A 15014-nucleotide genomic window follows, 5' to 3' on the forward strand; every position below is an offset into this window, starting at 1 on the left:
AATAAAAAACTCATATAACATTGAATGACAGACAGATAGAACACGGTAGTCTACTATGCAGAAGATATCAGAAAAACAGTCGTAAAAAAAAAAAAAAATGGTATTTACAATAGAAAAGCCAAGGCCTGCTCTGGTCCATAGAAGTAGTTTTCTAAGGCTATGGACGTACCAGAGCTAGATCTTGCCTATTATGCTGCCAAGATGGTTTACCGACGCATGATTCCAGTCATACGTTAAAATCTAAATATTAAAATCGGGTCAACCATTACGCGTCGCTGAAAGAAACGGCAAGCTAAGATCTCAAAACATTCCAAAAAATGTATCGCCCGAACAGGGACTTGAACCCTGGACCCTCAGATTAAAAGTCTGATGCTCTACCGACTGAGCTATCCGGGCTCTGCTCATGCACGCGCAGTCGCTTTATTTAAACCGTAAGATAAGCGACACGTCATCTGTAAATGACTTAACAGTAGGCCTGTTAAAACTACAACACCTCCTCTGTTATTTAAATGTTTTCACACCATATTGAACCGGGTTAACCCGGGCCGCACCCGACGGATCGAGCTGAGGCTTCGTAGCAACGCGTTATAGAGCAAAAGCAGCTCACGTAGCGTCAGACAATCCGCAAGGGTGTCGCTCGCCGAAAAGAACCGAACAGATCTACAAGCTGACGTCAGCGAGCGGATAATATATGCAGTAGATGCAGTAGATTAATAATACGGTAACAACGTGGTAATGACGGCGTTGTTACCGTTATTTAGCCTGTGTCGGCCCCTATCAACAGGTGGCTCCGTGGCGCAATGGATAGCGCATTGGACTTCTAGTCAAGCACTTGAGAGGTGATTCAAAGGTTGTGGGTTCGAGTCCCACCGGAGTCGACTTTTTCCTCTCTTCTCTTTTTTTTCCAGTGTTAATAGTAGGACATGTCACGACACGGATGGATCATAAACACCACTCAATGTTTCACTCCGGACTTTAAAATCAAATGAACCACAGAGAAGGTAGCCTCTAAATCGACGCCAGGCTGCCCTTCTTTTAAACGTTGATTAAACGAACATGTCCAAGACATTTCGCTTTCTGAGAGAGAAGTGGAGACCACCCTAATGGCCTTACCCAATAGGCTATATCTAGTTGAATTAAAGTTTAGCTTCCAAACAGTGGTTCTCAAACCTTTTCATGTCAAGGACCCCCAAATTGACAGTTATTATTAGCCCGCGGACCCCCAGTTTGACATGCATTAGGCTACGAACCCCCAAATGTAAAGGTAGTCCTTTATATTGTAAAATCAATGATAATTTAACTCGGAGTGTACAAATGGAACCAAAAACGCCCGTTCGTTCTGGACCAGCAGGAGTAGGTCCATAGCGCCCTCTACTGTTACCTTATGGTTTGAACGGTTCCAATCGACACCACCATCACAACATGGTTCTGCTAATTATTATGCTACTAATGTACAACAAAACAAATCATGTGTTGTCTTACGATCGAGCGAGCACTAATAAAAGCAAACGTCTGAATTGCAATCATTGTATAATACAGAAGCTGTATTAAAGGATACTATCACAAGTCACAACTCACCACTTAACTTCCTCGTGATTCTTGAAGAAGAAACATCGCATACAAGTTGTCAACGATTCCGAAGTAAAACATAATAAAACATGACACATTTTTTTTGTTCTTTTACTCATGTCCACATGAGTTTGCCACAGTCCGAAGAACATGAATCCCAAGGTTGTCACAACAGCCGGGGCCTTGCCAAAACAATCTCCATCCATAGTCATAATCACAGTCATAGTATGATTAAATGATGCACGCCTGATTTACTTATCCGTCAAACAAGGGCCTAATAATAAGGCTATATTATACTCGGTTGTGCATTATGACTTGCACCTAAACTATCTACAAGCTCCTGTCCTGTGGTGATGCTGAGAGAGACCACGTGCAATGGCGGCTTCTCTCCGATTCACGAACATAGGCGACGCAGGGTCCTTGTAGGTATTTATGAAGATTCGAAGAAAAAAATCAAATAAATGTCCAACTTCATCCAAGCAAGCAGTATGTCAAATCCTTCTTGTATTGAGCTGGTCCAGTAACAGGATCCTCCTGACATCATTATGTAGTCAAAAACTATTTTGCAAACAAGCAACATGTGATGGCATGCTTCTATCCTCCTCAATCAGCCAACTATTTCAGTGCACCTGTGTGATTGCAGTAAAATCACACATTGACTCTAGTAGGCGCTCTTGACCAAATTCCTAGACAGTAGGCTACTAACATAGATCAATAATTTATTTATGTATTAACTCAAAACACTAGCCAAAGGTATATAGTAGTAATATAATAGGCTATGCCAATGTGGCTCTTACAGAATGTGAAAAAGTAAAAGTTAAGAAAGTGTGATTCTGAAATAAAGTAGGGTCTCTAGCCTACATATGATTTGAACTATTATTTGCACAGTAGTAGACCTATATTATCAGACAGACCTAAATTTAAGTAGAGTATTAAAGGTAGGGTAAGCGATTTTCTTTGGTTAAAATAAGTGTTATCTAACACTATATTCTGACCTACTCTCACTATAGCGTGTTTGTTCAGTAACAGGAGTCTGACTCCATGATGCAGCTCTTTAGTAAACAGAAAATGCATTTTCAGGTCAGGATACAAATTATAACCAATCAGGATAAGATACAGATCACAAGTGAAATTGGAGGTGATGACACAAAGAAATGAGCAAACCACATTGATTGATTGATTGATTGATTGATTGATTGATTGAAGACTATTAGTTTGCATAGGAAAAGGTAGAGTTTCATGACAGTAGGCCTACAGTTCACTGGTGACCGGTACATGGTCAACTAAAAGGATACCTCAAAAAAGCTTTGGGCTTGTTTCAATTGGGGTCCTTTTTTAAATGACCCTTCATATTCATTGTAGTATTTGTTTATTTACTTAATTACAATGTCCAGTTGCTGAGTTATCTCTCCACCCCTAAGTGCCCACTCGTCCAGGTGCCCAGATTTCACTCTTCCAGGTGCCAGTCATCCCAAAAGTATGCTGCCCACATGTCTTGTATTTGTTTGTTTGTATTTGTTTGTTTTGTGCACTCTCCTTCAAAAACTCATTACATTTAGAAACGGTACTCTCATTATATTTGAACAACTGTAATTTGTATGTTTTCTTATGAAAGATTTTTTTTTAACACTAAATACTGGTGCTTAAAAACATAAGCTTCTGTCTACAAAGACATATGCAAAACATTACAATTGAATCACAGTGCTTTAAAGCTGTTTCATGAACATGGTTTCAATTGACTTTCTTTATTTTTTAATATCTGAAAAAAGGGTCATATGAGAGACCCCCCCCCCTGCCTGTGTTTGCCTAATATTTCAATTTGTAGGATTCTATTACCTAACAAACAGAATGGACAACAAAAACACAAGGATAAGAATAAGGTAAGAATATGCAATCATTGCTACTGTTAAGAAATGTACAGTATTTCCATTTATTTATTTTACTGAATACCCAAAGTCGGTTTGTTGCAATACACTACACATATATATAGGCTACAATGCTTTCATTTTATTTGTTTTATTGAACACTTTTTTTAAAATGGTGACAGAAATAGTCATGTAACATTATGAATTGTCAGAATACAAGATATAGGATTTCCTCTAAAGTAATACAACCCCGGGTTAATTTACAACAGAACACTTTGTTGTATATTGCCTCTCTTTTAGACCAGTGATTCTCAACCTGTGGGTCGGGACCCCCCAAATGATTTTGTGGGGTCCCCAGATGATTAACTTAATGTGCAACATTGTTTTCTCACTCAACAGTAAACAAAACAACATAAAGTTTATGTGCATAGAGGGTATCTGCACATTTCTAAAGTGACAATTTAAGGACCTTTTAATACCTCTAAAATGACAAATTAAACATTGGACAAATTGTCACATATTAGAGGCAGAACTTGTGAAAATAGCCGATCTACATGCTTTGTTGTGAGCATGTAGATCTGCTATTTTCACAATAGAACCGTGTTATACAAAATGTAATTCCTCAACTCTTAGTGCTCGTCAGTGTGGGGGGTCCCCTGTTAAAATATGATTGTTTGGGGGGCAGCGGCCTGAAAAGGTTGAGGACCACTGTTTTAGACAGCTTAAAGAAAGGTCTAACCAATGTGATTGACAGGGGAGATGATCAGAGGAACTGAGTTTGTACCGCCCCTATTAAGACCAGAATCGAAGAATGGATAGATTTTCTCAGTGAAGGTGCAGCCAGTGAAAGAGTAGAGATGAACTCCGGCCTCCACGTCATAAAAGGAGACCAGACCCTCCTCATAATCCACAAACACTCCCACTTTCTGGAGCTCCTCTCTTACAGGGAGGAGGACAGGAGGGTCAGCAAGAGCTGTGTACTCATTTCCATTCATCAACGTTATAGTCCAGTAACCGTTGTTGGGTCTCAGTGCTTCCGTTTCCTTCCTCATGATGGACTCTCTGACCACTCCTAAAAACCAGTTCGTCTTTTCTTTAACCTGAACCTCATAGTAAAACTTTTCTGAGATGAAGCTTTGTTTTCCTAAGACAGAGGCATATCCATAGAATCTCTCTTTGTTGTCTGGGAGATTCCTCCTGATGTTTCCACGACTCACTTGTCTCCCATCCTCAGACAGGATGAGGTAGGAATGTGCTGTATCAGGGTCCAGAGTTACATCCACTGCATATTGCTGGACCCTCCTCAGCTCAGCATCACGCAGCTCCTTCTCCATCTCTTGACTGAGTGTCTTCTCCAGCTGAGCCACAGCTGTCCTCACAGTCTCCACATATGAAGACTGAGAGACACAGACCTTTGTCCAGTCCTTGGTGGGTGGAGGGGTATCGATGGATGTGTAGTTCTGGAGGAGGTGGAGGTGGTCTTCAGTGTGTGAGAGCTGCTTCAGCTCAGAGCATCTCTTCTCTAAAGCAATGATTTCCTGCTGCAGATCTTTAATGAAGCCTTCAGCCTGTTTCTCTGTTGTTTTCTTCTTCTCTTCAATCACTTCAATGACCTCTGCCTGGCTTCTCTCAACACAGCTCACCAGAGCAGTGAAGATCTGTACACTGTCTTCTATCTCTCTGTCTGCATCTTTCTTGCTGAGCTGTACTGAGTTTTTGACCTGCTGAATATTCACTTGTCTCTCCTGGATCATCTGCTGAACTTCGGCCTCTGTCTTTCCCAGCTCTGCCTTCTTCCCTTCATATGCCTCTTCCAGAGATACAATTTGATGTAACTTGTGGTCTGACTCGGTGCAAAACTGACAAACACACGTGCTGTCAGTCTTACAGAACAGCTCCAGAGGTCTGTCATGTTTCTTACACAGAACGTCCTCCAGGTTCTTCACAGGGTCGATTAGTTTGTGTCGTTTTAACCGCGAGACCCTGTGATGAGGCTCCAGGTGAGTCTCGCAGTAGGAGGTCAGACACACCAGGCAGGACTTCACAGCCTTGGTCTTGGTCTCGGTACAGAAGTCACAGGTCACTTCATTTGGTTCATCCGTTTCAGCAGGTTCCTTGTTTGCGGTGGAATTGTTTTCCAGCTGCTGTGTCTTCCTGAACTGATCAGCCATCTCAGATATGAAAGTATTAACTGATAACTTTGGTCTCTTGTCGAAGGTTTCGTTGCATAGCGGACACTGACACACATCACTGGTGTCCCAGTGCTGTGCGATGCAGGTTTTGCAGTAGTTATGTCCACATGGAGTGCTGACTGGATCAGTGAACACATCCAGACAGATGGAACACAGGAACTGCTCTTCAGACAGGAGACTGCTGGCACACGCCATTTCCACCCACTGAAAATAAATAGAAAGAAAAACTAGTAAGACGCCTCAGGGCGAAAATGCGACCTCGCCCTAATTCTTGGCCATCTGGCCAGTGATGTATATCGGACCCCTGCATGATAGTCAACAATGTTATGTCAAAACATGCCCATATATGGGCATTACCAAATTTGGGCATTCCCAGATATGTCCTTAATATTGATGACATTGGGACAGGGATCTCCATATATGGGCATAAAACGTATGTTAATTAGTGAAGCCAAGCAGGGCTTTGGCGAGTTAGGGCCTGGGTTTGATGCCTGGGGATCCCCATGTATGAGCATAGGGCATCATCTGGGATCAGTTAGGGCCTGGGATTGATGACATCAGAGATATCCATATATGGGCACAAAAGGGATTTTGTTTCTGGGAATGCCCATATATGGACTTTTTATTTATTATATCCTTTATTGATAATAATATGTATCCATATACATACAATATATTTTATGCCCATACATGGAGATCCCTATCGGAACCAGCCACACAGATATGGGCCATGTCTATGGCCCATATGGGCATTCCCAGATATGCCCTTGGTATTGATGACATCGGGACAGGGATCTCCATATATGGGCATAAAACGGAAGGACGTAATTCATTTGAAAGTGTGATCTGGGAATGCCCATATATGGGCATGATCTGACATCACATTGTCAACTATTTATGGGCATAAAATATATGGGCATGAAAGGGACATCAAGCCAGAGCGTGATGTCAGAGCGGCAAACCCATTCTGTTAACACTTATGTTGCAATGATTTTTTCACTTCAATGTCTCGCGTTGCCATGGTTACCATAGACTTCCATGTAATTGTGCAATTGTGTAAAAAGTGCACGCCCATGCCTGGATGATGCACCACGTGTGTAGATGCTGTTCACAGCTTTCAAACAAAAAAATCTGCTTGGAAATCCGTTCAGGCATTCATGATTTATGGGCCATTATGTTTTCTTCAGATGTAAACAAACATGGCTGCCATGTTTGAAAGAATGGGTTGGTATGGGGGTTAAACATGCAATTTCGTGATCGTGATCATGCCTAATACATTTCTGGAGGTCCAAAAAAAAATTTGAAAAAAAAAATTTTGATTTATTTTTATTTATTTATTTTTTTTCAAAAACGGCCAAAACTCGGGAAACTCTGGGTTGGCACAGCGTTGGTATCAATACAAACTCGGGAAACTCGGGGTTGGCACCAGTGGCTCCCCTGACATCACAGTGACATCAGAGCATGATGTCAGAGTGACAAACCCATAGAACCATACACAAACCCATAGAACCATAGACTGTAAAAATGTGTACTGACGGACTGACTGACAAGCTGTAACATTTGTCATGGTGTACTGCGACCTTCGGTTGCAATAAATGTTCACACCTTAATTAATAGTTATTATGAATCTGATCTGGAACACAGATATACAGTATAGTAAATGCTACTGTACTGTAGCTATTGGCTATCACACACATACACACACACACACACACACACACACACACACACACACGCATACTTCATGGAAATATTAACATTCATACGGACTGAAACATTAGACTGTGGAAGTGTAGATACAGTTTAATATAACTTTATAAACTATATTGAATAATAAGTCCTTATACGCCTATCTGCTGTATTACTTACCTATTCACCGTTTGTTAAAGCTGTGTTGAATGAGTGTTTTGTAGAGCTTGTGTGCGTTGCCTCCTCCAAACCACTCTCTGACAGTTTAATGTTTTAACTTTCGTTTCTCTGGATTTGCGTCAGCTTGTCTGTACTGTAGTGGTTAACCCTTCACATCCTCCTCTCCATCTCTTTCTCATTCAGTCATCCTCTGTTGCTCTCTACTTCAAACTAAACTACCCACTCTTTTTCTCAGCCTTTTAAAGACCTGCTGCTGCATGAGTGTTTTAGTAAGGGAGAAGTGGTGAACGCACCAAATGTCTCTTTGTGGGTCTCGAGTTGAAATGTTTGGGAAACAAACACTGCTGTAGACTTGAGTGTCTTTTTCTTTTTCTTTTTTCTTTTTTCAGTGCATTGGCGTCACTTTCTGCTCCGGAGTGTGGCTGAGAAATGATTCTGCACCATTTGGTTTCTTCTTTCAATGGTTTGTCTCTGATCATCATACAAGTAGAGTGGGCACTGCTGGGCACTGTGGGCACTGTGGGCACTGGGCACCATGGCGGGCCAGGCAGTGCAGGCACTATAAGAAGTCTGGGAACCTCAATGTGAAATTGGTTGTTCTTTCTTTCAAAAATATGAAATATGTAAGAAAGTATGTTTTGGAAAAAGGTTCATTTGAACATGCAAGGTAGCCTACATCATTATCAGTCCTGTAAATTTACACTTCAACGTAGTCCTCGTAAACTTACTGCATTGGCCGGGAATCGAACCCAGGTCAACTATGGAAGGCAGTTAATCTATTAGTGTTGTAGTACTCGAGTCAATGACTCGTCTCGAGTCAGGACTCGAGTCCAAATTTTCACTGACTCGGTCTCGTCTCGGTCTCGCCCTTAATTTGACTTGGACTCGTCTCGGTCTCGGTCTAATTTGACTTGGACTCGCCCCCCACCGAGTCCACTCGAGTCGAGTCACAACAATGCAATGGAATAAATGTTATATCCATATATGAGCGCAGTCACGTTAACATTAAGAGAGCTGCCTTGTTAAGTAACGGAGCATTCTGACGCGCATCTGATAGGCACACAGTAGTAGCACGCACGCACACACAGGCACACACACACGTAGAGCCCCCCGCTCAGCACAGCAGCAAGCAACTAATCTTCCCAGAAGTTATTTTTTTCGCCAAACAGACAACAGCACAACAGTCCACTTTCCTCTTACCTGCAGGATATCCTTGTGTCCCCAAATAAATAAGTCCTTGTTGTAGTAAAAACAGCTTCCAAACACAAGCCTTTGTGATTATGTGTAGTTTAATCCACCCGCAACGCTGGATTAAGAATTTTCTTTTTGTATTTCCAGGTGTAGTCTATTACTCGTTATGCAAGCCTCGTCGAAAAGTTTTAAAGTGCACTGATCAACAGAGAGATGTGTATCATTGTAAGTCCCTGTAGAGAGGTTAAAACGAATCAAGCAGTGACATGGGGTATTGTTTTGCCTTGTATATACTTGAAAGGCATCAGACTAATGACATAGGGTAGCCTACATTTCTTACCTTAAACAATGAAATGCAGACAGGCACTACTGCTATGTGTTTGAATGGGAAAACCTTATTTATTTATTTTAGCTTTTAGTCAAAATAAAATATTAAGATAAGATTTTGTTTGAAAAACGTTTTGCTATAATCATGCATGCTCTATTTCAATGTAACTATAACAGCAATGTTTAAAAATGTTATAGATTACAGTAGTAGACCTATAATTCTTTTTTAAATAATATTATTTTTGTTATCACTTGGCCTTTTGGTGCATGGGCATCAATATTATATCCATATCATGATATATTAGACTGGATAGGCCTAATTATCGTCTGTGATTTGGGATATTGTACTACAGTATATGCCAAGTCTTATTTGTACAGTAAAGTTCTTGTTCTCTGCCTGGGGGAAAATGTAATTGTAGCAATGTAGCAACTCAAATGTCTAGTTCTTAGACAGAAAATTGGTATGGGAAAAAACTACCTCTCCATAAAACTCACTCAAACCTAATAGACCGTAAGCCACTAGGGTTGGTCGGTACCAAATGAGGGGATTAATGCTCATAGTGATTTTTGTCATGGTATACATGTCTAGAGTTAGAAAATATGTGATAGCCTTGCACCAGAGGTGGCTTTATGGGTGCTATCATGCATTTTATTTTATAACACTAGGCGAAAATTACTTGGGTCAATTTATGAAAACATACTACTTAACCCCCCTATATAAAGGGTTTTTCAACTAGTTATGTTACCTCTAGGCATGCTTAAGAACACACTAAAGATGTAGGAATGTATATGTCTTATAAAGCCATCATTTTCAAGATGGCGTCCAAGATGGCTGCCTGGAGCTTAAATAGCGTTAGAATACTGTTCAACCTATAGAAAGGTGGTATTGGTTATCTAACCCAAGGTTTTAGGGTTCAATGAATGTGGCTGAATCAGTGAAATTACCATCAGTTAATTATTTATTGCCAAATCGATTGTATTGCAATGATCCAATGATTGTACATCATTTCGTTAAAAATAACAAATTGTATTTCAGTTGTGTGAGGGAATCTGTGAACTTATGGTGATTCATGGGTACCTGGGGTGGTACTCTGAAGTGGTTTGTATCAACTAGACCAAAGGCATTTGAACAGATACAGCAGCAGGTTACTTGGACACTGTGCATCCGACTGGCTGACTTTGGGTAGAGAACTTAATTCTTCCTACTGTATACTTCCCATTCACCAGTTTGAACATGCAGGGAGACACCTTGTCAATAGGTTGTCACCTTTTCTCTCATGACACATGATGAAGTGCTTCTTCCGTGCTGGCCATGTGCAATATACTTGATATCTCACCCAGTGCCTGCTGAGATGCATGGTCTCCATGCCATAGAGGCTAAGCTAGAACTTGTCTGTCAGCACCATAATGGATTCTGGATCACTGTCTCTGCTCACCAGTCTGGGGAGCAGACTGAGAGAGCAGGAATGATGCCGTCATGATGCATGTGGGTAGAGTTGACTGACGCCTACCCAAAATGTGCAGTAACAGTAGTAGGGAGTCTAAGCACTGGTGTGTCTTGGTTGTAAAATATCGGGGTGTATCCACACACAGAAAGATCACTGCCCTCATCTCTTCAATCCCAGTATTGGTAAATGTCCCCAACAATGTGCATGGTAATATCCTTTAACCACATAAGATGTCATCCTGAAGAGCAAGAACAGAGCAGAAGCTGTTGAGCATGGTGGACACCTTCAGTGCTGGTGATAGATAGGCTACTGCATTTAGTCATGATGAGGCAGACATCACCAAGACTTCCTAAATTCCTATGGTCCTGATGCAGCCATCTCTGGAACCTCATCCTTACATCCTTTCTGTGTGCCAGTCAGGAGGTTGAAGGCCAGGAGGATGCTGTGGGTGGACTTTCTGATCCTGATTATGAGTTGGAGAATACAGATGTAGTTGCAAAAGATACATATTGCCATGTTATTATATAATGTTACTATTATTATTATTATTACCCTTATTAATGCCAGTTCTGTGTCATGCCAATGACAGTTTTCACAAACACTTTATTAAGTGAAAGATGAATATTCATCAAGTTGTTTCTATTTGTTGTTCTCCCAGAGGTCAAATGTTACCTTGACCTGACCTTTAACGTGTGAGGTATGGATTCTACACATATGAAAACCAAGAAATTAGAGTACCCAGGTTTTCTATACTAGGACAAGTGGATCAAATAGTGGGCATTTTGGATATTTTCTTACACACTTGCACTATATTTTGTTTAATGAATTTCACAATACATTTCCTTAGAATATATGTATGTAAACATGGTTTAAGGAACTCTTTGTGATACATCTTTCATGAAAACAAAAGTACATATTGTGTAATGTAGTCACTACACTACAGTACAGTATGTTGTCACTGCCTGTAATAGATACCATTTCTAGAGATGCTACTTAACAACTTTTATGAAAAACATAGTCTGAGCTTTATCCTTGCCATTTTTCAACAGTATAATTTAGAAAACAGAGGGTAAGGAGTGCATCTGTTTGGCTGTAGAGTAAAAATCTCCCACACAAGGTGCTCTTTGGTAGTCAGGTGACAAAATTGATGCAAAAAAAGTTAGACCAAGGCACTCTTGAGGGACAGTTAAAAAGCCTTTATTTTAGGGCTAATGCATAGCAAGAAATATAAAAAAGCACCTACGCGTTGCGGCACAATGCCTTCTTCAGGGTGACTTTAGTCACCCTGAAGAAGGCATTGTGCTGCAACGCGTAGGTGCAAAAGTTTTTTTGCATGTTATTATAAATGGAGTGATAACACACAGAAAGCTACCACAGATGCAAGGCTATCACATTTTTCCTAATACTAGGGATGTATACCTTCCCAAAAATCACTATGAGAATCGTTCCCCCCAGATGGTACCGATGACCAAATAATGTGGAGCCATGGTTCACAGAGGATTATGTCATAATTATAGTCACTATGTTGTCACTGCCTGTAATAAAAAAACAATTATAGATATGCAAATGTTAACAACATTAGTGAAGAATATATAGTCTGAGCTTTATCCCAACCATTTTTCAAAGAGATAGGGTCAATATTAAGAGAGAACCATCAGTTTGAAGTAGAATGTTCCATTCGGATTTTGAAAACTGTGTTTTGGCATGTGGTTATAAAAGGAGTGATAACACACAAAAAGCTACCTCCACTGCAAGGCTATCACATTTTTCCTAGTACTAGGGGTGTATAACTTCCCAAAAATCACTATGAGAATTAATCCCCCCAGATGGTACCGATGACCCCATATGTACGTTGCTAGCTCACGGTCTATAAACCACAGCATTGACAGCAACCAAAGGTAATTTGGGGACACCTATTGATTTAATTTGAAGACAAGCCATTAATTTGAAAGGTATTGTTCGGAAACACCAGACAGGTGAATGCACATGAACGGGGGGGTTCTTGCATTGCCTGTGAAGTGTGTGTGTGTGTGTGTGTGTGTGTGTGTGTGTGTGTGTGTGTGTGTGTGTGTGTGTGTGTGTGTGTGTGTGTGTGTGTGTGTGTGTGTGTGTGTGTGTCCGAAAAAAATGAAAACATAAAAATAAAACAAGAAACAAACAAAAAAATATTGTTTTCTGCAGACTACCTATCAAAAAAAAAAGAAAAAAAAAATGGACTCGGCTCGGTCTCGCCTCCCATTGGTCTCGGACTTGACTCGGACTCGCCTCTCATTGGTCTCGGACTCGACTCGGACTCGACCCCCTCCCAGGGGCTCTTGACTCGGACTCGACTCGGACTCGAACCCCATAAGACTTGGACTTGACTTTGACTCGCTTTAGGTGGACTCGACTACAACACTATAATCTATGCTCCGCTACCACCAATGCTTACACTCAGTGATGTCATTACGTGCGCATCCCGCATCAAAAACTCATTCAAGTCGCCCAGGGACTCCTTCATGTCATGGTCCTGGGGTCCCGGGGATGCGCCTCCATTGGAGTCCATGTTAAAATAATTTACCGGGTCGCAGTAAAAGAAAAACATTTTAAAATTCCACAGACACCACCATTGTTCATGGGTGAAAGCATCCTACTTTACCCTACGTTAACACAAATAAAATCCACGTAGAAAGTCTTAAACAGGCGATAGAAACGTCAATGTTTTGATTCCACCGACGTCCAACGCCATTTTGCGCGCCCGAATTCATTAGGGGCACATGTTTTAGTAGTTTTAGTAGTTCTAAGTTCAAACATTAGCCAAATTGTAAAATAAATATAAGAAATAGGCAAACATTTTGAAAATAGCCGATCTACAAGCTCACAACGCTCGAAAACATTGTATTGAGGACTCATAAAACTTTTCTGGGACCCATTTGAATGACCACCTGTGGGTCCCGGGACCCATTACATTGAAAACCTAGTAACATCACTGTACACTATAGAAATCTTTACAGTGAATATAAAGTAATAATAAGAAATAAGATGAGCTCCATGATAGAAGCAAGGTGGAGAACGTTGTTCTTGATTTAATAATATCAACTAATGTGGTTCTTGTGTTGCGGTCAAAAACATGTAGGCCAAGTTAAGAGCTAGCAATAATTGTGTTCCATTTATTATTATAAGTCGACAGCACAACATTGATTTGTTCACCTTAAATGAGTGAAAACCTCTCAGATGAACAAGCTCTACGACTGACCAAGCCAAAAACCCATTGGTGTAGTTGGACTCTTGACAGCCCAGCAAGCCAAATGACGTCATGATGACGTTATGATAACGTCCTCCGGTGACTCCGGTGACTTCAGAACTAGAGATGATATGGTCATTACCAGGACGTCATATGGACATTTTTGTTTGACAGGATTATTGTTATTGTTTGTAATGTTAGTTGAAATATGAGCATATAAGGTTATGGGGCTTTTAAGCCGTGACATCATTTTGTAGTCAGACCTCCAAGCAGATTTATTGTCAATATGTGTCCCTCGCTATTTCAACAGATCCGAGACAAAAATAACGACTAAAGTATAATTCTACCACTTTCCTGTCAACAAGAAAGAGAAGACAAATTAGTAAATAGTAAAAATAGTAAAAAGATTCACGGGCGCTGGGGCCTTGTGGCCCCAAAAGTTCTCCTCTGCCTACAAAATGATGTCAGACTTAACAGCCCCATATTGTGTGGGACATATCTGACTAGTTATGATATTTATATGGCCTCGATCAGACCCTCTCTCTGATTTCTCCAGGAACTCCATCATAATGGATTCGTATGCTGTACAAAGTTACTGCCTGGTGGGAAAAACCTTGACATTACACCGTAAACTCCTTAGTGTAGATTTATCCAACACTACGAATGGAGGAATGAACACTGGGGGTTTTACTGTGTAGTAGAGGCTTGAATGGGCGGGGGAGAGAAAGATAAAGAGAGACAAAATTATCAGAGCGCCTGGTTCATCTTCTGTCTACAGCTGGATATACTCACCATGACACTGTTGAGGACATCGGGGGTCATTGTCCTTCACCTGGCTGTCTGTCTGGCGGTAAGAAAGCATCTCCTCCTTTTCATTTCATCATTTCAGTATACCTTTATGGAATGTGTTTTTAATAGACGGGATATTTCACATGGAGCAGTGGTTCTCAAACCTTTTCACCTCTGACAGTATAAAACATAGGTCTTCAACAGGAAGTCTGGAACCCCTAGGGGGTCCTCAGAGTTACTACAGGGGGTCCTCCAGATCTTTGAGTGATAGAAACTTTCTTTTCTTCTTTTTTATATTAACCACTTGAGCCCTAGTGTCCATATTCCTTTAGCCAAAAATAGCAGATCTACAAGCTCACAAATCACGTTCAACACAGATTTTACTCTAAAAAGGCTCTAGATTGTTCTCCTGCTATAGCACCAACATGTGGAACACCCTACCGCAGGCCTTAAAGGAGAGCAACTCCCTAGCCTCTTTCAATATCGGTTTATTTTATTTCCTTTTATTAGATTTTTTCCTTCTTTATGACTGCTTTTCCCT

At 40.8% G+C, this 15014-nt stretch overlaps 1 protein-coding gene across 1 annotated transcript; it reads right to left on the minus strand.

Annotated features, from left to right (window-relative positions):
- Positions 1-4168: 4168 nt before the first annotated feature.
- On the minus strand, positions 4169-7566 carry LOC308281594 (zinc finger protein RFP-like; the record flags this gene model as incomplete). The annotated part of the gene is made up of 2 exons (XM_080721820.1): positions 7496-7566; positions 4169-5830 (listed from the first exon to the last, which is right to left on the minus strand). Exon 2 carries the CDS (start codon positions 5819-5821, stop codon positions 4169-4171), a length of 1653 nt encoding a protein of 550 aa, XP_080577946.1. The 5' UTR covers positions 5822-5830; positions 7496-7566.
- Positions 7567-15014: the final 7448 nt, after the last annotated feature.

The sequence above is a fragment of the Nannobrachium achirus genome, assembly GCF_963921795.1.
Source record: "Nannobrachium achirus genome assembly, chromosome: 3".
Lineage (NCBI taxonomy): Eukaryota > Metazoa > Chordata > Actinopteri > Myctophiformes > Myctophidae > Nannobrachium > Nannobrachium achirus.